Genomic DNA, 21708 nt, shown 5'->3' on the forward strand with positions numbered 1-21708 from the left:
ACATCTGTAATAGATTATGAATGTTTTAATTGTTATTTCAAATATAGCTAGAAAATTACTCGTTACAAATGTTATCTTGTGTACATATATTTATACATAGAATAGAATGTGGAAGAAAACGTATTACTTTGTTGTATTTATAATGTATGGCGTCCCTTTTTAATAATTGATAGTCTGAGATACCTTATGAATTATGAGATAGTAACTCTATGTAGGTGCTGCTGGAATTGTTCTGGTATGGACTTAAAAATAATGGAAAATCTAATGTAAAGTTCACAAAATATCGTTTCAATTTTTGTGAAAAAGATTGCCATATAAAATGTGTTATTAGACATTCATAGAATAAATGCTCCATGGTTTCATCAGAAACCTTACAAAAAGTACAAAGCTTTGAATCTTTAAGTTTAACTTGATACAAGAAAGTATTGGTTGCAATTATTCTATGTAAAAATTTGTATTGAAAAGTTGTTAAATAAGTCAAATAAGGTTTTCCAGCAATTTTCGAAAAGTTATATGTATTCGTAAAACAGTTATTAGTTGATCATTATTTTGTTAAATCACTGAACCACAGGTATTTTGGGCATGGACCCCCCTTTTTTGGACCTCACTAAAAAAGAAATTGTTTGGTGTTTTTTTTATTTATTTTCATTTTTCTACAACTAAACTGCTTTCCTGTTTTTGGTTACCAGTTTTACAGATGGGTTCCGAATGCAATGTAGCTATAAGAAAAGGTAAGAGATATTCGACAAAAAGTATTTTTGCCGGTCTTTTAAAAATTCAAAAAAACAGTTAACAGGAAAGCAGTTTAGTCAAACGGAGTTATAGAAACATAGCGAAAGACCACGCAGATGGCGCTGTATTTTCACTTCCGTGCATCGAGGTTCAAACGGACGACAATTGTAGAACAAAATCAGTAAAAACAGACACAAAACCTCCGCAGATCACTATGTGACCTATTTAAACGTCGAGAAAAATATCTCAGGAATCTAAGGATGTACTTTTTATGAAAAGTAAGTGAGTTTTTATATGAAATTTTTATCGATTTCCTGACCTGATCCTCCAAAGTGAAAGTAGGTCAGTCATCGAAGGTAATTACCTTCTTCTTTTTTCACTTGGGGCTCGTATGGATAGTAAAAAAGTTATTGCAATCGACTAGCAATGGATTGTTGAGACTTGATATATGTTTATACATTGTAGAAAAATGAAAATAAATTAAAAAAAAAAAACACCAAACAATTTCTTTTTCAGTGAGGTCCAAAAAAGGGGGGTCCATGCCCCAAATACCTGTGCACTGAACGACATATTGTGAATCCTTCCTTTCGATATTAAAATTTACAAGTTTCAAGTATCTAACATAGATGAATGATTGTTTGTTTTAATGTTGAAACTAAACGAAGTGCTCTGAGTGTTCAGAGCAAGATAAAACCTTGATGGCGATTATCATTAGCAGTTGAACTGTTATATTTAAATCTACAAATATATGCTGTTACTCTCAACAGTATTTTGCAAACTACTGAACACTCCTAGATTTGTGATTAGTGTTCACCTGTTTTCTTTTTGTGCGATCACATTACAGCCCGTCCGTTTTGAATTTTCTTTTGTTATTTCACTTTTCACTTAAAACAAATATATATACCATCAGTTTAAAAGAATTTCACGGTAAACAGATTTTGTTCTTTTTGAATGTTTATTAAAAAAAGATTAATGAATTAGTGTTTGCTCGTTTTAGGTACTGTTTCGTGGAAATTTCCAATTAAACATTCAGCCGAGAAATTAGTTACAACAGATGATACATATGAAGAAATTCGAAAGAGTAAGTTATTCGATGATTATAATTGTTTGTTAGTCAACATTTCATAATCCAATCACATATTCTTTATGCCATGCTAGTGTTAAATAAGTAAGGTATTTTAGTTTCAATTATTGTAATTATCGTTTGAGCTTACTGGTATATAAGGTTGTGTGATTGAAATATGTATCTAATATATCTTTCATTGCCAGAACCAAATGTGAATGTAGACCAAATCGACCACTTCGATTCTTCTACTTTTTTCCACAGTTATCTTGTCAAATTCTTTATGCGCTTAGACATTAATTTTTCCATTTGAATAGGAATTTTTGACAAATTCATATTTTCACAAAAGAAGTGGGTACCTTTTTATCCGATTTTTGCAAGGTCTGATGAAAATAGTAGACAGAGATATCTCCGGCCGAGAAGTGAGGTGGTGTTAAATGCACGGGATCACACCATTCGGATAAATGAAATGGCAGTGTTTAATCGACCGATATTGATTCTCCGAAATATAGTGTGATGTAAAAAGATCATAGTTAATTCTGCAGATAACTTTACTTTATTGATTCGGTCAAAAGTTCACTTCACCATAGTGCTCTACTCGTAATAATTTTGTTTAAAATATAACGAGTTGGTAAATAGTAGAAAATATTTGCTGACCGTAATGAAAGTCAAAGTACTATCAATTAGATTTTTTTGTAAATTTTTCGACTTAAATACCCAAAAATGCAATCCAATTTGTTTTTTCTACATTGGCTGGAGCTCAAGGGGAGGGTTGAGATTTCAAAAACATGTATAACCTCGCCGCAATTTTGCGCCTGTCCCAAGTCCGGTGTCTCTGGCCGTTGTTACTCTTGTATGATTTTAGTTTTAGTTTCTTGTGTATAATTCGGAGTTTAGCATGATGTGCATTATCACTGAACTAGTATAGATATTTGTTTAGGTCTAGCTGAAGGACACCTCCGGGTGCGGGAGGTTCTCGCTACATTGAAGACACATTGGTTTACTTCGGCTGTTGTCTGCTCTATGGTAGGGTTGTTGTCTCTTTGACACATTCCCCATTTCCTTTCTCAATTTTTCGAAATATTTTCTGTAAAAGTAAGTAACAATGCCCAATGAATATTTCTAGTTGAACATGAAAATACAAAAACATCTTGTTTGATTTAATGTTGAACTTAAACGAAGTTTTGTGAGTGTTCCGAAGCAAAGTTAACACTGAATGGCGCTGGGCTTCGAAAATGTCGTATATGACTTTTTTTGGCTAAAAATACTTTTTGACACCAATGGTCTTGGCTGGAGGAAATCTTTGGTATAACAAAATAGCATACAGTAAGACCAATCAAAACGTTTGAAATAAGACTTACTACAAAATTGCCAATGTCAGTTGTTTGTAAAGTTTGCTTCCAAAATGTTGTATGAAAACTTGAAAATCGTTGTATAATGGGTTTGGGTATAAAATAATTGTACATTTCTTTATTTCTGTGAAAATAATTTAAGTTCCCGGATAATCCTGATATGTCAAAGTTTCTATTGCACTGTTATTTACAAAAATGTTCAGGTTCACATACGACATTTTGGAAGCATGCATTTTGTCAAAATTTTCAAAGTCTGTTTGTGAGATATTTTTTTCTTCAAAAATTTGTAATTTACAACATTTTGGAAGCCAAGCGACGATAAGTAGTTTAACTGTTACATATAAATCTACAAATATAAACCGTTACTCTCAACAGTCCTTTACAAACTACTGAACTGTTCTAAATCGATGATTTTGTGTTTACCTGTATTCTCATTGTTTGCCCAAACTTTTCAGCTGATGTTTGTTGTAAAACGTTTTTAGCTGATGCTCGTTGATATTAAGGGAAGAATTCGATTGTTTGTATTAAATAAAAGTATGGTTTGCTCAGATTTGCTAAGAGCTGTTTTCTTTCAGTGCTTTTGGGTTGTGTTAAATCACGCAGTGGTTGTACAACAGTTTGAACTTTTTTTAAAAAGGAGTTTATTGTCCGATTGGTATTACAGAGCTACATGTATGCTTTATAATGGCATTAAATAACTATTTTTGATATAATAGGGTTTTATGACTTTGTATGTACCATATATACCAAATTCAATTTAATTTTTATACCGAATGAGAATACATTGTATTTTAATTTTTCAAGGAAACATGTTAAGGATGTTCGCTTGTCATGTTTTTGGATTTTTGTCAGATTTTCGGAATCCTCTGTTTTTATTTATTTGAATGCCTTAACAATTTTTGCCCATTGACCCCGATTTTTCTGTTTATCAATCTTTTACTTGTATTATTATAAGCCATCTGTTAACGTTTTATAAAATCCTCGTTATATTTTAATAGTTTTTGAGAACTTAAACTTGTCAATTATAAATCTATGAATAATCCAGAGAGAACATTCTTCCGCCAAAATTTTAATGGCTTATATCTCTATACCAAGCACATTGACCTATATATTTTTTTGGCTTTTTTTGGTTCCATATCTATATATGCTAGTGTTATCATAAGCTTGGTATTTTGAAACTGAGTAGCGAACCTCCTTAAACATCACATTAATATCGGTGTTTATTGACTAAGTATTAAACCACAGAAGACAGTTGAAGTCTGACAAACCGATAGATTCAGTGCCATTATATCAAAGGAGCACGTGTTTATTGTTTAAATCTTACTTCGGTGGCGTTGAATACTTTTTATGTGATTTTGTTTTGATTAACTTGCAAGTGAAGGGGGCTTTATAAATACAAGTTAATATTTACTTGGTAAAAAATCTATTATAATTCCAAATATTGCATGGCGATTCATTCTCAAAGGGAGAAGTTGACCTAAGATTGTTTACGATATAGATTAAACATTTTTGGACCAATAACCATTTTCTTCGGCTTTCAAAAATGAAGATTTGAATTTTGCCATACATTTTTGCCGTACTTAGCTAATTAAGGGTGAGTTAGAAAATTGATAAAAGTCTTGGTTTTTAATGATATTTTAACGTAATCGTAAGCGTGCCGATGACTTATGCTTCATCTAATAACCAGCCGATAATAAGAAAATTGGTTTTATTTTCTTTTGAATATTCAATGATAACGCTTTCTATCTTATTTTACATATTGATAAATAAATGTCCTGAGTTTATTTCTTACTTTTTAAAAAGATAGAAAGAATTTCATTTTGATTACTGTACTTTAGAATTAGTATTAAAATTATTTATTATTTCTAGTACATCGGTTTGTTCATCCTGCTTGTATGCAAAATAGACATACTATTCCATCGGGACTAATCCAAAATATAATTGAATACTCCATCGTGTTATTATTTACCACCACCTTACGGTAACTAGAGTGCAATTATTCGTAAGGCATGTTCCATAGGGTACAAGTGGTGTTCATTATTTTATTTCTCGTAGACAACACGAACTAGGGAAAAATGGGTAGCAGTTCCTGGTACTAAAAAGCGAGTGTTGCATTACAACAACAAAAAATATGTATAGACATGCGGCAAACATTGATTCAAAATGCAGTTAAAAAATACCGTCTATTTTTAATGGCTCCGGGGCGTTGAAATGGTAGATATTTTTCTTATTTTGTAAATCTAATTTTGTAGATTTTTTAAAAACACCTAATTGAAAAAGCTGTCGGCACAAATAATTGCAATTCTATTTCATCCCATCAGAAAACGTACAAGATCATAATATTCTGAATATCATCTTAGGGTAAAAAAAAACTTCCTGGTAAAACGTAATCAAATAATTGCACTCTTATTACCTTAAATGTGTATTTTAACATTGTGTATAAAACAATTTAACGTCTTTATTTAGATCGATTTGAAATCCATTTAAAATGACATTCACCCCTAACACAGTGTGCCATTGAGGCCCGGCTACATTTAGATCTGTAAACCACTTTGACTTTGACTAGCCTTTCATGGCGTTTATTGCAAAAAAAAATAACCGCACGATGAATTAGTAAAAAAAAATAATTTAAAGGTCACTAAACGTACATATATTCTCTTTATATTTTAAGCTATATACTTTTATTTGTTCAACATCTACGTCACAGAAAGAAAATATAAAAAAAAATTCAACGATTCACTTTTGTACTATACTCATATCAAAAACCATACTATATACAATAAGCATAGACACTAAATTAATATGTATTTTTTTTTTTTTTTTTTTTTTTTTTTTTCATTAAAGGGAAAATTCGCGATTTTTTACTTATGGTTTAAATATGTTCATTATGACATAATATATATATTCACAAAGTTTTGTCGCTATATGTGCAGTAATAAAGGAGAAATTCAATAATTAATGAAAAAATATTAACAACTTCCTGTAGGTCGTGACGTTTTCTCCTGGTTTTTGCATGCTGGGATTTAAAATACAATCAATAAAAGTCTTGGTTTTTAATGATATTTTAACGTAATCGTAAGCGTGCCGATGACTTATGCTTCATCTAATAACCAGCCGATGATAAGAAGATAAAACGCACAGACATCCAATGTACATATTCATGAGATAAATTTTCTATGTTAAACGTATATATCCGAATTAATTTTTTAGACAACACAAAAAGTTATAAATTTATTTTTGATTAATGCATTTTCGGACTGATAAGGTGAACAAATTAAAGTACAATAATCTGTAAAGACAATATGTTAGTGTACTCTTATTGACCTTTTACTGTCTCTGCTATGACTAGGTTTATACGATGTGTGTATTCACGGTTCTGTGGCAATACTCGTAGATGGCTTGTTGAAAGGTAAATTGTTATTTGCACTTCGGTATTTAACCACGCCTCTCGGGCACACCTTGCCAGGTGTGACTGTCTATTGGGATTAGTGGGTTATAAAACAAGGGAGCATTTAATACACACATTTAAACTACATATTCAAGTTGGTGACAAATGAAAATAGATCGCCGTGGAATTATTTAATTATATTTGGTGCTATTATTTATTTGAATTCAAATAAATTAATTTACTAAGAAATAAACAATTTTCGGTTAAAGACGGGAAACTAAATTCATGTGTCAGAATGAAATGATATACACCTCTTGTCCTTGATTTATGTCTCATAAAAAGGGGAACTTAGAAATTAGAAATAGCTTTACCAAAGCATTTATGATTGTCTTTATCAGGCCAAAAAAATGTACGAGAACACTTACATTTAGACTTTTGAAACCCATGTATTAATTAATATCTGAAACTATCTGAAGATAACTCTACCGAAGCGGAATATAATATGTACGAATAAAGAAAGAAAAACTTTTGTTTTTAAATCTTTGCACATTAATGATTAATTATTGTTATCTATTGTTCATTTAATTACTTGATTAGTATCTGAAATATGTCTACCGCTTGGTATTTAATCTCGGTGTGGTAGGAAACGATTATTACATATAGATTATATTATTTGGATGAGGATTTGAGCTAGCCTATAAAAACACATTAATTAGTTAACATACATTCGAGACCAAAGGATATTAACTTTGATAATTCAATTAACTTATTCACATATTTTTCTCTTATGATTTGTGTGTGCTTGTTTCTATAGGACAGTGTATATATGGTCCAAAAAATAAAATCATAACTAGAAATGTCTTGTTCGGAGAATGATAGTACTAACAGTGGTTCCAGTCCGTCAAGAGAGGTAGCTTTTGACGAGTATGGTCAATTTGGGTACGCACTAGAGCCAGAGTATACCGAAGAAGAGCTCCATGAAATGGAAGCTGCAGAAAGTTCCCGAAATCAAGATATCCTTAGCAACCCTCGCCATTTTAACCGACATATTTGTGTTCGTGTACTAAATGTATAGTTATGCCGTTATTGACGGAATGTCTTTGTTGCCACGAATTTACTCTCTTTGATGGTAATATCGAATTGGGTGAATGCATTAGTGACAATACCGATTTCAGAACAGTTTGCCTGAACCCAGTTGTTCTTGAAACCAGGTATATTCAATTCAAAATATTTTATCGTTCAAGTATCAAATGTACATTTAAACAAAGGGATTGGACAAAAGGCAGCTATATAATTTTTTTGAGGTACAAGCGCCATAGAGGGAGAGCTCCAGACGTACTAACTCACAGCCAAAGCCGACTCAATGGCTTATCGTCAGTTTGTTTGTTGGGTCAGAAAAGGGCAACCACTTGGCAAGAGAAACAGAGTGACTATTTCAGCTTGTGTTGTTAACATTATTAGGAAAGCATTTCCGTCACAAGATGGTGTTTATGAAGGCTTCAAAGAATGTGAAAGTGACACGTCAGACGCAGAATAGTTGTAAAATAGACATATGCTAGATTTGAGGCTCAAAATATTCTTTTGTATATGTATAGATAAAATATATATGTCTGCTTTAATTCTTTCATGTTCACATTTAGTTGAATTATACAATATACTTTTACTATTGTTCACTGTTGAAGGCCATACCGTGACTTATATAGCTGCTTAAGTCCACTTCATTTGGGTACGTGTCTCCCAGGAAAACAAACCACAACCTCTTATTTAATCAAAGGACTCATCTTTTTGCGAAAGTTTGGTATGCAAAAGTACAAAGTACAAAGTTATAAATGGGTGTCTTGCAATATCGAAGTGATAATCTATTTGTCAGATCTTTTAAATCTTTTGACGAAATCAAACCATCATGGTATATTCTGCTTTTGTATAGACCCGTCACCGAAGTGTACTAAATGATATTCATATTATACATGTTAAATGAATGAACAAATAATAAACTTATCTTTTTATTGTTTTCCGCCTATGCCGTCTGCTCATCGCTAGAAATAAAGTTTCTCGCACGAAAAAATTGTATTAATTCCAGAGTCAAAAGTTAAAGAAATTATTTTCCATGTTTTCTGGTATTGTACGAAAGAGAATTGACCTAACAAAAGAACTGCTATCTTATGCTGTTAGTAACACATGTAGAGCAGTGGGTCGTTGTTGGAAATATAAATCTTAGAAAGTGTATCATCTGTTAAGTTTGCAGGTCACTGAAAGGGGAAGTCCCATACGGAAGTAGGTGTTGAGAATGATTTTTTTTTATATCCAGTGACACATATTACATGCGTATTCTTGAACGTTTGATACATTATTTACTTAATGTTCTCATCAAAATATTTTAAATCTCACAACGCATGAATACTTTAGCTATTTGAAAAAAAAGATATTTTAAAAAATTGACAGGAAATTTAAGGATCTTCTTGGAATGGAATGGAAAAATTACGAATAGATATTCTTTTCAAGTGTGAAAAACGTCAACCAAATTTATTCATAATCGGGAACGTCCTTATTAAAATAGTCTTCGTCTCACAACGTATAATACTTTAGCTATTTGACCAACGAGGTTCAAATATATAATCTTAAATTAATCCTAATTCTATCTTATTCATTCTTATGTGACGTCATTTTTCATTTTTTGATGCTCTGTTTTACTAATTCAAATGACGTCATTTTTTCGTCATTTTTCAGTTTCAAATAGGACGTCACTTGGCGTAGAGGTTTAAACGTATTCGGATGTGTCTACTTTTGTGTTTCAAATGTCTGGTTATGTAAATGTATTTCAGTTGTTTCCTGTAATTAGTTAATACTTCAGCTTTATCATGTACATCTTTTGTATATTCATGTTATTAAATTTACTGTTTGCAAAAGTATAAATTACTCTAAATTATAGGGATTTTCTGGTAACTTAACAGAAAACCCTTGCCGTTTTTGGCACAACCTTTTTGATCTTTTGGTCCTCGATGCTGTTCAACTTTGTACCCGTTTCGGCTTTCAAACTTTTGTATCTGTGCGTCACACATAGGTCTTGTGTGGACAAAATACACTTCTGGCGTATTAAAATTTTGAACTTGTTGCCTTTTGTTGGCTGTTGTTCGTGTGATTCTTTGTCAATTGTGTTCTCCAATTTATTTATATTGTAGTCCTGTTTTGTCATTTTGATGTTATATTTCACATGGCCATAAAAGTGCGAGGTTTGGCATGCCACAAAACCAGGTTCAACCCACCATTTTTTCCTTTAAAAATGCCCTGTACCAAGTCAGGAATATGGTCATTGTTATATTATAGTTCGTTTCTGTGTGTATTACATTATAACGTTGTGTCGTTTGTTTTCTCTTATTTTTGAGTGTAAATTCACATTGCGATAAGACGTGTCACGGTACTTGTCTATCCTAAATTCATGTATTTGGTTTTGATGTTATATATATATGTTATATTTGTTATTCTCGTGGGATTTTGTCTATGTGTGTTACATTTTAGTGTTATGTCGTTGTTCTCCTCTTATATTTAATGCGTTTCCCTCGGTTTTAGTTTGTTATCCCGATTTTGTTTTTTGTCCATGGATTTATGAGTTTTGAACAGCGGTATACTACTGTTGCCTTTATTTAAAAACAAAAGACAACGAATTTAATGTCATCTTTCCCTATTTTTGAATGTAATGATAAGTCTGTTCAACTGGCAAGAATACCCCTAAAGCGGACAAGCAGTTTAATCTTTAAATTGCTGTCATTGAATATCAAGAAAGAAAATAAATCCCGAAATTTATTTGAAACTTTAATACTCAATAGTTTTCCTAGAAAATATTCACATCCCTTTGGGATTATTAGTGTATGTCCAGTTGCATATATATTACATGAATGTTGGAACAATTGTGATAATGACGAATTTCTTCCTTTATTCAAGAACAATCTAATTGATATATAAATCTGTGATTTTACTATGTTCATAACTTCGATGAACCAAAGCAAGTTATATATCAACCTTATTTAAATCAAATTGGTTCTCTTCTTCTTCTTCTTCTTCTTCTTCTTCTTCTTCTTCTTTTGGTATACAATAGTCTATCGAATTCGTTGATTAAATACTGTTGGCATACGTGGACTAGTCTATTCACAAATCTTTTACCCCAATTTACACAAAATGTATGTTTCTTTCTTATGTTCAATGTATATATGTATATATTTTAAATTGCGCTATAGTTCCGTAACTTTCTATCCAGGCGTATAAACGAATCGTCGACAAGTGCGTACATTTTTTAAATCAATATTTCTGGTATGTTCCAAATTGTCCTTTACTATTGACAACGAGTATATATTACATTTTCCCAAATTCACCCTTGGAAAAAATATGTAAATAGATTTTTATTTCTTCAAATCTTTTTTTTTTGGGGGGTATTATTTATATTTTATAAATAATATTCTTTACACCAGAAATGTTATTTATAAACAAGCGTATGAGTTAAGTAATGACTAGTATATTATATCACTTTCGGACACGAAAGACAGAGATGTATATTATACACCTAATAGTTAAAAATAGAAAGTTATAAGTTATCGGCCGTGTACACTGACCAATACCTACAGAAGTGAAACGATGCATGAACTTGCAAGCCCGACAGGAAATCGATTGAATACCTGGACGTGTCACCTCACACCCCTCACAATACCTTTGGGAGTAATACCTTTAGCCATGCTGGTGATCAGATGAGCGAAGATCCGAATTTATTTGAATAAAGTTTATTACTTTAAAGAATTATGAACGAATTAGATTTTCGAAAACAATTTTCACGGAACACTTATTTAAGATTTTAACTTTGACTTTTTCACTAATTCCAATATTAACAGTTTAAAAATAACAGACTATGGTTATTTAAAAAAAATAAGAACATTTTCCGTATCAAGTTAGTTAGTCAGATAAAACAACCGTACGATTGACAAGATATCGACACGCAATTACGACTACATCGGTTACTGTAGTTTTGGTCCTTTGTGGTTTATAGACATATCGTGATTATTAATCGTAGAAGATGACAAAATGGCGGAACGCAGAGAATTGATACTTAAAATTTAAAATCGATGGTGATCTCTTATCTAGCGGAATAAAGCTTTAATATCTATAAATTTGAGAATTTTTATACAGAATGGACATAATATCAATTTTTGATTTTTTTGCGAAGTTTCCCTTTAATGAAAACAGTCATTGCCGCGTAAATGATAACATTTGTATATGACTTAAAATTTCGTTATGCAAGTTTTTCTCATTTTTATTTAAAGAAAAACTTAGTAGTTATCATAAAATTTATAATTCTCAATCTTTGCTCTTTTTATTTCTTTATCCAACAAAGTGTGTACTTTTATGCGTGTCCATTGTGTTATTATCATTATATACTCAGTATATATTCATATTGTATTATAGAGAAGACTTGTGTCTCATTCATTTTGTTTTCGTTATAATTATTTAATTAATATGTTTAAAACTTATGAAACGAAGCTTGCATCATCCTTAAACTTCACATTCCGTAATTGTCGAGGTTATTATCAACAAGTACGCAACTGGTGTACTGACATGAATGATCTTTGAAACGTCACAATAATTTATAATTTACTGTTTATAACACTTCAAAGTCATTAAGAAAAGTCATGTTTTTTTTAGTCCAGGAAAAATGGTCTTAGTTAAATTGTTCCACGATCTTTTTTGTATTCTTGTCTTTGATATTTGCCAATGTGCTTTGTCTACTAGTATATGCATTTTTGTGTTTAATTGTTACATATGACGTGACTCTGTGCTTAAATATCCCGCCATTGTGTTATTGTGCTACGGTAAAATTTTGTATTTTTGTCTTTCATTTTTGCTTATGTGCTTTGTTCATATGCCTTGTTGTGCTTCTTTGTTACATATTCGTTTGTTTTATAGTGATTAAGATTATAACACAATGTTGACTGCTGTTTTGTTCACACTTCGTTGTCAATGTAATGGAATTCTGCGAAACTTGCAACTTATGAACACATCTTGAATTAAACTATACTAATTGATCAATTTCAGCGCATTACCTCAGTAACAATTTAATGCAGTGAAGACAACCATCAAAATCCAATTTGTTTTAAGAAAATAAGATAAAGATGATCAGTTTCCTTACAAGAACACTGATTTAAAAAAAAGTTTGACTCGAATATGCATTAAATGGATCTAAACAATATTTTCTTTGTCAATGATTTAACGCTTTAGTACTAACAGGAAGTTATTGTGTTCTGTATTTCAATTTAGGATTTTGTTAGCTACGATATCGATGTAATGCCAAAAAAAAGGAATTAAACAGTCATGTTAAAATGTCCTTTATAAAATTATCAACACACACAAAATAGTAGATCAATGCTAGACAATTTCATTTTATTTCATATTTGAACATTCTGATTGCACCCGAACATGATATACACATTTTGTTCGATAGAACATGATACAATGTGATATGTCTTTGACTCTTAAACGACATTTCAATGTATTAAGTAAAATATTTGAATTAAAACATTATCGAGGTAAAGAGTACACTACAGATAACATTTCAAACTCAATCCGAAAATTTGTTTAAGTTTTTTTATCAATTCAGATACCCCAAACAAAATAGCAAGTCTATATATGCTTAACATTTGTAAATGACTTTTAACCATAGATCTACAGTATTGATATGCGATGTAATGTCTGCAAGAAAACAACTAAACAGTAACACATTTACTTAAAATTGGTCAAAATAGTATTTTCAATAGGCCCTTATAATTTAGTATTAATGATCTTGTCTTCTTAGAAGAATATTTAATCATCATCAAATACATGCCATTATTTTGATTTCAGAAGTTAATAATTTATATAAAGTTCCTGTCTCGTTTGGTCTGGAGCTTATTATAGATAGACGACTAGACGATGAATATAGAAGACTTATTCAGACAAATATAAATGGCTTAGACACAAATCATGAAGGTAATATTTAACATCAGTTGTTTTACAAAATAAGATAATTTAAATAAAGTGACGTGTTATGACTGCGAATGCCAAAAAACCTATCCATTGAAAATCGAAGGTCAAAGTGAGAACTTAACCCTAGCTATTATAACTGAAAAGAGTTAACAAAAGCAAAAAATTAGAACAAACTACAAAAATCATTTGCTAGTTTTTTTTATAGTTATTTGCCATTGCATTGTCGATTTGTTCTCGACTTATGAGTTTACAAATCCAATTGGCATCATTTGTCTCTGTTTTTGAAAGGGCTTGACTTATCAGATCGGTGCCGAGTTGGATAAGACATAAATTCACATTGCGATAAGACGTGTCACGGTACTTGTCTATCCAAAATTCATGTATTGGGTTTTGATGTTATATTTGTTTTTCTCGTGGGATTTTGTCTGATGCTTGGTCCGTTTCTGTGTGTGTTACATTGTAGTGTTGTGTCGTTGTTCTCCTCTTATATTTAATGCGTTTCCCTCAGTTTTAGTTTGTTACCCCGATTTTGTTTTTTGTCCATGGATTTATGAGTTTGAACAGCGGTATACTACTGTTGCCTTTATTTATACAAAACACAATTATAAAAATACTAAGAGTACATGTTTCACGTCACATCACGTAAAAAACTTTAGTTTCAAGTATATAAAAAAGATTATTTGAAAATAGTACTATATATTTTATATGATAAGGCTATTTCAATCTATGATATGATTACTTTCGCTCACTAATCTTTGTCCAGTGTGTGCTTATATCTTCTTTAAGCATGCTACATTGTAAATTAAATAAAAAGCACAATGGAAACAGTCTACTCAACTTTAGATGACCTTTTAACAAAAATGTGTACTAGTTCAGTGATAATGGCTGTCATACTAAACTCCGAAATATAAATATGAACTTAAATTGAAAATCATACAAGACTAACAAAGACAATATGCTCCTGATTTGGGACAGGCCCAAAATTGCGGCTGGGTTTTTTGAAATCTCAAACTGTCCCTTATACCTCTAACCAATATAGAAAAACCAACATAGAGGACTACTTACAGTTACTGACATGCCAGTTTTAGACCTCAATTAAACTGGTTGAAAGATTATGTCTCCGTCATATTGATATCTTTATACGTCTATTTAAAGGTTTGATATGTGTTTTTAGGAAAATGCCGACATTTTTGTAATTTGTAAAGAATATCAAAGGGAAAATTCGCAAAAAAATGATATTAAGTTCATCCTTAATAAGCAAGCACACTCCCAAAATATTTTGGGTTATTTCGTCTAGATAAGTGAGTTAATCGATTTTTAAAACTGACTTTCAATTCTCAGCAAGTCGCCATCTTTAAAACAAATAACAATAACGGATATCTAATTATAACAAAGTCCTAGTACCTAGCATGACATGTCATAATCGTTAATCAGTGTTAAAATGACCTGTTGAGCTTATGGATTGTCTTCCGGACAAAATAATGGAAGAAGCCTACATAGTTTCTCGGAGCCAATAAAAAGGAAAAAAAATTGAATTGATTTTGATCTGCAACTTATACTTTCAAGAAGAAAGCTTTACTAGTTACCTGTTACCTATCTGGTAGGTTGGTCCTTTCTAAGGGTCACTCTCCGTTATATACAGTTGTACTTCAAACTTTTATAAAATACCAATTTGTCAGTTCCAAGAATCAGGTTTAAAATCTGTAAAATAAATAACAGCAGATCGTATATCGGTTTTAAGCTCGTCGTTAAATTTGCATTTTTGCTCTCAAGTACGATATAGGACAAATGATTGAAATGGTATAATAGTAGTCTCAATAAATAGTTATCAAAGGTACTAGGACTATAATTAATACGCCAGACGCGCGTTTCGTCTACATAAGACTCATCAATAACGCGCAAATCAAAATAGTTATAGAGCCAAACAAGTACAAAGTTGAAGAGCATTGAGGACCCGGAATTCCAAAAAGTTGTGGCAAATACGGCTACGGTAATCTATTCCTGGGATAAGAAAATCCTTAGTTTTTCAAAGAATTTAAAGTTTTGTCAACAGAAAATTTATCAAAATGACCATATAATTAATATTCATGTCATCACCGAATAAAGAGACTTATTCTGGAATTTAGGAGTTACATGTATAAAGTAAGAATTTTAGTAATGCTACCATTTAAATTTTAAAAGAAAGTTTTTGATTTGAGATCTTTTTGAAAGTAGTTTCACTCTAGATAAACAATGTTATATTTCGAAATGCATGAATGCCATTTTTTTTTATATTATTGTTCATTAATTTAACAAGTGAAATAAAAAATATCTATTACTAAATTTCGGACTTTACAAGTGCAGACTATACCGTGCAGATTTGCGTTTGTCGAAAAAATATAATAGAAAAAACTGTCATATAAAAACAAGCACGTTCAAATCAAAAGAAAAAAAAATTGTAAGTTTTTTGGATCAGCAAAAGTAACAACCTTTGAACTCGAGTGTATTAGTGATTAATTAAGTATGTGTTTTTATAGTACATGTAGTATAGATCCTTCCATTATCCAAATGATATCAAATAATCTATATTATTTTATAGAATTAACCCTCACAATCTCACCGAGATTTAATGCCAAACTTTATATTTGTAGCCACCTTGAAAATGTATTTAAAATTTGTGTATTTAACGCGGCATCCTGTCTTATAATCCACTGATCCGAATAGACAGTCACGCCTGGCACGATGTGTCCCAGAAGTCCCGCTAATTACTGATCTGCAAAAAAAACCTCTATCTTTCAAAAAGCCTTTTACAATTATTGCCAGAGAATAATACATACATCGTTTAAATCTAGTGCAAGCGTAGTTAGTAAAATGTCTACATATTGACTTTACAGTTTAAGTTATATACTTTAATTTGTTCACCTTATCAGTTTGAAAAAGCATATATAAAATTTATTTTGTTTTGGTGCCGTCAACAAAAATAAATTGAAATATATACGGTGAAAGAGAAAATTAAGCTTATGAATGTAGACAGTTGCATGTATGTTTGTTTTACTTTCCTATTTTCGGAGGGTAATTATATACTAAAACGGGATACGGTTCGCTTACAATAACGTAAGTATTATCAAAGACCAAGACTTCATATGATTGTATTTTCAATTCTGGCATGCAATACAAGAAGAAAACGTCACGACATGCAGGAAGTAGTCAATATTTTTTTTTATTAATCATTGTTTTTCGTCTTTAATTTATTACTGCACGTGTATGGATAAAACTTTTGATATGTATTTTCTTTCATAATAAACATATTAAAAATATAAGTAAACACTCGCCTATTTACCCTTTAACATAAAAGTTAGGCTGTGAAATTCATGAACGCATAAGATGTCTACATGTTGATTTATATCAACGAATGATGTCTTTGTACAGATGATTTGACTAGTTTGTTATATCGAAAACCCTTGTGAAATAATATTTTAGCAATACATATATTTCTTTCATTGAAATCTAATACGTGGATACGTACACGAGCAAATCGAACAAGTTGAGATACATAAAAACAAAATAAGATGGTGACAAGGAAACGTCACCATTTATAAATTGATTATTAACAAGGAAACATCACCATTTATAAATTGATTAATTTACAAGGAAACGTCACCATTTATAAATTGATTATTAACAATAGGAGGTGAAAAATTATCTCATTTATCATAAATTTTGATATTGATACAAATAGCAAGATCCAGATCCAGGAAGGGTAGTGTTTGTTGTTATTATAAGCTTTATGTTAAGCCAGTTCAACAGGATATATTTCTTTAGATGTACAAACGGAAGTCGTCATTATTAAAGGCCAATATATCATCCAAATATGTAAAAGTATGATTAACTTTTTGTATCAGATGTTGTTTCGATGATTCTTTGCTGGTTTTAGTAATAAATTTTACATAATAACAATACAGAAACAGGTCCGTAATCAGTAGTGTACAGTTAGTTTCCATTGGAATTCTGATCAGCTGGCGTCCAGAAGATGAATCTTGTTTAATGGCTTATATCTATAGTGTTGGAATAAATGAAAAAAAGTTCATCTCATGTGTTGTCTATGCGACAGTCTTTGTGCTACCTCCACAATACATAATACTTATCGTAAACAATACTTAAATCAGAAAGTTCTTCAATTAACTTATAACTTTTCTTTATATAAGTTATCTATAAATCAATTCGGCCAACAGTTGAAACAATAAACATATGAAATGTTGTCATAATCAAAACATGTAGTATAAAAATCAAATAAAAAAATGCTATGAATAAATATTTAAAATTGAGAAAACTTATCTGACTTTCGCATATTTTTTTTTCCAGAGACATACCAATACATGGAAGAATTCATACATATGTGTGAATTGAGAAACAAATATGTCAGTACAATGGAATCGATAATCATATTGACTGATGCAGTTCGAAGAGTTAAAGACTTGCGTGTTCGTTGGTTACTCTCAAATTTTGATTTTGAAAACCTGATTGGACCTGTATTTGAAAAAATATCGGAAGTGAAAGACATGGAAATGACCAAAATATTAGCATGGTTCATTACGAAAAATCTGTTTAATACATATAAAAATGGTTTTGACAGGAAAAAGTTAAGGATTTGGCCAGGATTTCGTTGCCTTTGTAAAAAGAAGGACGTGTCGCTTATTTGCTCAAATCAGTTTGAAATCATCATTGAGTCAATGAAAGTCATAGAAGATATTCCAGACGAATTTGCAGGATTTAAAGTTAAACAACTGCCATATGAAAAAGAAAGCAAGGAATCAGGAATTGTTACGAATTGTTTATCGCAACATTGGAACCCCGAAGTCTGTTGCGATAACATATTTATTCCAGGAAAGGATGCTGAATCTTTATTTAGGAATCACAGTAATCTAACGTTGATATGCTCTTCAATAATAAAATCAGTTGGAATGCCTTACATGCATAAAATAGAAAAAATAAAATGTGTACAGCTGCACTGCACAGTCAAAGGGGTAATACCAATCGGCGAAAATCATTTTCCAGCATCTGTAAGTCACTACCCAACTGACGTTTTCGAAGGTTGTCCATTGTTAGCCACCGGATTAAAAGTGGGCGATAAAGTAGGCACTTTAGATCCAACTGGAAATTTTAAAAGTCACGGCACTCTAGGCGGGTTTGTAAACCATTTCGGCTATCCGTGTTTTCTTACATGCGCACACGTGGTTTTTGATTTAGAAACTTTGCTAGGTCTAGTTTCAAATGATATTGATAGCAATGGTATAGGCGTTTTCACATCCATGAATACTACAAATTCACCTGTTCAATGTGGACGGGTCATGAGACGAGTATTTGAGCATAGCAATATAGATAAAACAAGTATCGATGCTGCGTTGGTACATATTATACCCAATGTCACTGTAGATGCACAGGAAGTCATTGTTGACAATTTTGGTTTTAACAGATCAATGGCACAGTTAGGTAAACATGGTATAAAACATAGATTATAAAACGTCTGATATGTTTTTACTTTTTGAAAGAATAAGTCTTGTCTGAAAATAACAAAATCCAAAATTACGATTGTACAAACAATTTCTAGAATCAGCTTGTCCTTAAACAAATACCAAAAGATAATGTACAATATTTAAAGAAGTATGTTATTCAAAAAGTATACATTTGTTACATTTATGTTTGATCAAAGATGCTTCCAACTCTGTTTGAGACACATATTACAACAATGACATTTGTGTGTTAATGCAACGTATCATTTTTAAATTATTTATAAAGGGGATGGGTTCTTAACTTCTTTCTTTCTCTTTTTTTTCTTTCTCTCTCTCTCTTTCTTTCTTTATTACTTTCTTTCTTAGTTTTAAAAAGAAAACACAAAAAAAATCAAATACCTCGTGTCGTGTATATCGGTAAAAATCTGTACCAATGAAGGAAATGGAAAAATATTATTTCTTAAAGATAATTAATGTGTATTAAATTCACCTTTTAACATTTAACATAAGGTTAGAATGTAACCAACTAGAACCTTTAATGATATTAAATCACCTTTTAAAACAGATTAAAACTTTTTGAACGAGACTATCGCTGTGTCTTTTTATATGTCCTTGTCTTTCAAATCTAGAAAGTACAACAACAAATGGCACACAATAAAAGCTTCATTCAAAGCAATCTAACTTTTAGCTATTTTCGTTATCGCACTTTCTAGTTTGATGGAACATTCAATATAATGTGTTGTCTCCAGTCTCCGATCCCTTCCCTCCAAAACACATTATTGTATTTGTTTTCTATTTTTATACATGTAGGTTTGATAATAGCAAGTATTGCTTAGGAAATAAAAATGAATTAACAATTGGTGATTTTCGGGAGGTCTCTATTTTGTAAGGTAATGGTATGAAATTGTTTACTTCTAATATTTCAGGAATATCGTCGATGGATTTAAATGAGATATGTATAGATATTGCAAGTATATGTCATTCGGAGGCTGAATTATTGTGTCCAGGAGGATTTCTGAAAATAAAAGACAAAGTGAAGGTTACGCCTCCAAAGGACTATGTTGAAATACAGTTTCCCCCTGATGGAGGGCCTGTGCAACAAGGATACGCAAAACCATTAATGATAGCAACAACAGCCCATATGCAACTAAGTAATGCTAACCTCAAAGGTCAAAGAGTTTTTCGAATGTATAATCAACTCATCTTGAATCTCCCTCTGCAGTTAGGAGACTCTGGTACTTGCATATATGTAGTAGATAAAAACAAACAAAGGGGATGTCTTGGTATGGCTATTGGTATTATCTCATCAGGCCAATGTATATTCACGCCGTTGAAGGAAATTCTAAGAAAATTGAAACATTGAAGTTTTTTTAATATTCATTTAAAGTTCATATGCTGTTATGAAAATAACATTTACATTTTTAGTTTGTTGCGCCTGACGCGCTTTTCATGTTTAACCTTCATCATGAACACTCAAACCGCGCGAAACATTTGACAGCCAAGAATGAATGACTTCTTGAATTCGAGAGAAGCGTATCGAAATCATTTAGAATGTTTCAGCCCTTCTAGGCATACATTAGTGATTAATGCATCAATAAGAAAACATAGTTTAACTGTTGAAGTACTTTTTAAATATGCATTTGAAAGTTCTTAATCATACATGTATCTATTATTAAGTTATCTCTTATCTTTCAGACAAGACATTACCTTTAGTATTTTCGTATTCAAAATTCGGCAAAACCCAACTGCAGAATGCCTTACTCACATGATCCGATCTAGTTGGGTTTATATGAATTTTCAAATTAGGATCCTCGGATAAGTGAAATATGTTCAAGAACTCGAGAAAAAAAATACAAAATATAAAATTTAGTTGTTAACATTATATAATTTTCGTTTTGCCCTTCTTTGTTAATATTGTTATTTATATCATATTTCCTTATTTAGTAAGATTAATGACATTGCTCATAAACGTGAGGTCAAATTTAAGGGTAAATCATACTTTTCATATTTCACAGCTAGTCAAGCAATATCCATCTAAACAACAAACTAACGTGTGAAGAGCTATAGCACTTGAAAGCATTAGACATATACGCATTTGAATGTTACTGAAAGAATAATTTAGACCAACAATTGATTTGCTAGAAGTTTTCACATGGCCATGTCTATATGGAGATTAAAACAAATCTAGGAAAGAATCATTTTCATTTTAAAAAGACAAATACAGAATTAAAAACAAAATAAACGAAGTGTGTCGTGTATGTGTTTACCTTATTTTACCCTTGTTAGGTAGAGCAAACATTTCCAAATAATAAAGGCATATCCGCTGTTAAATTCAAGTTCATTGATTTGAATCAAATAGTCGTATTTGATTAACAACATATTAAAACTTCAAAATTCTAAACATTCAAACACGTATACTTTAAATTATAATTTATCAGTGTAAATTCGGCTAAACGCCATTCAATTGAGCATCGAGACAATATCGGAAGAATTTCAATGGTCATACAATGAATGTCCAAATTTCAAAAACACAATCCGGCGAAATGATATTTCATTTTAGGTATCTAAATATTATTTCATTGGAAATAGGAGGGGAAATATACTACATACAAAATTGAGACACTAATGTAGTCCTTTAAAGATAATTTATGCAGAGTTAATTTAGCAAATGAATGTGAATAT

The 21708-nt window shown here is 31.1% G+C and overlaps 2 protein-coding genes across 2 annotated transcripts in view; one reads left to right on the plus strand and one right to left on the minus strand.

Moving 5' to 3' along the window:
• Positions 1 to 20399, plus strand: part of LOC139499254 (uncharacterized) — a 59695-nt gene extending 39296 nt beyond the window's left edge. The window contains exons 11-14 of the mRNA XM_071287928.1: positions 1730 to 1813; positions 13415 to 13540; positions 17879 to 19006; positions 19953 to 20399. Of these exons, the coding sequence (XP_071144029.1) occupies positions 1730 to 1813; positions 13415 to 13540; positions 17879 to 19006; positions 19953 to 20389 (1775 nt within the window). The 3' untranslated portion in view covers positions 20390 to 20399. The remainder of the gene's footprint in view (positions 1 to 1729; positions 1814 to 13414; positions 13541 to 17878; positions 19007 to 19952) is intronic.
• LOC139498222 (uncharacterized) overlaps positions 1 to 21708 on the minus strand; it is a 294491-nt gene that overhangs the window by 225805 nt on the left and 46978 nt on the right. The window lies entirely within an intron of this gene.

This window comes from Mytilus edulis, chromosome 12, assembly GCF_963676685.1.
Source record: "Mytilus edulis chromosome 12, xbMytEdul2.2, whole genome shotgun sequence".
Taxonomy (NCBI): Eukaryota; Metazoa; Mollusca; class Bivalvia; order Mytilida; family Mytilidae; genus Mytilus; species Mytilus edulis.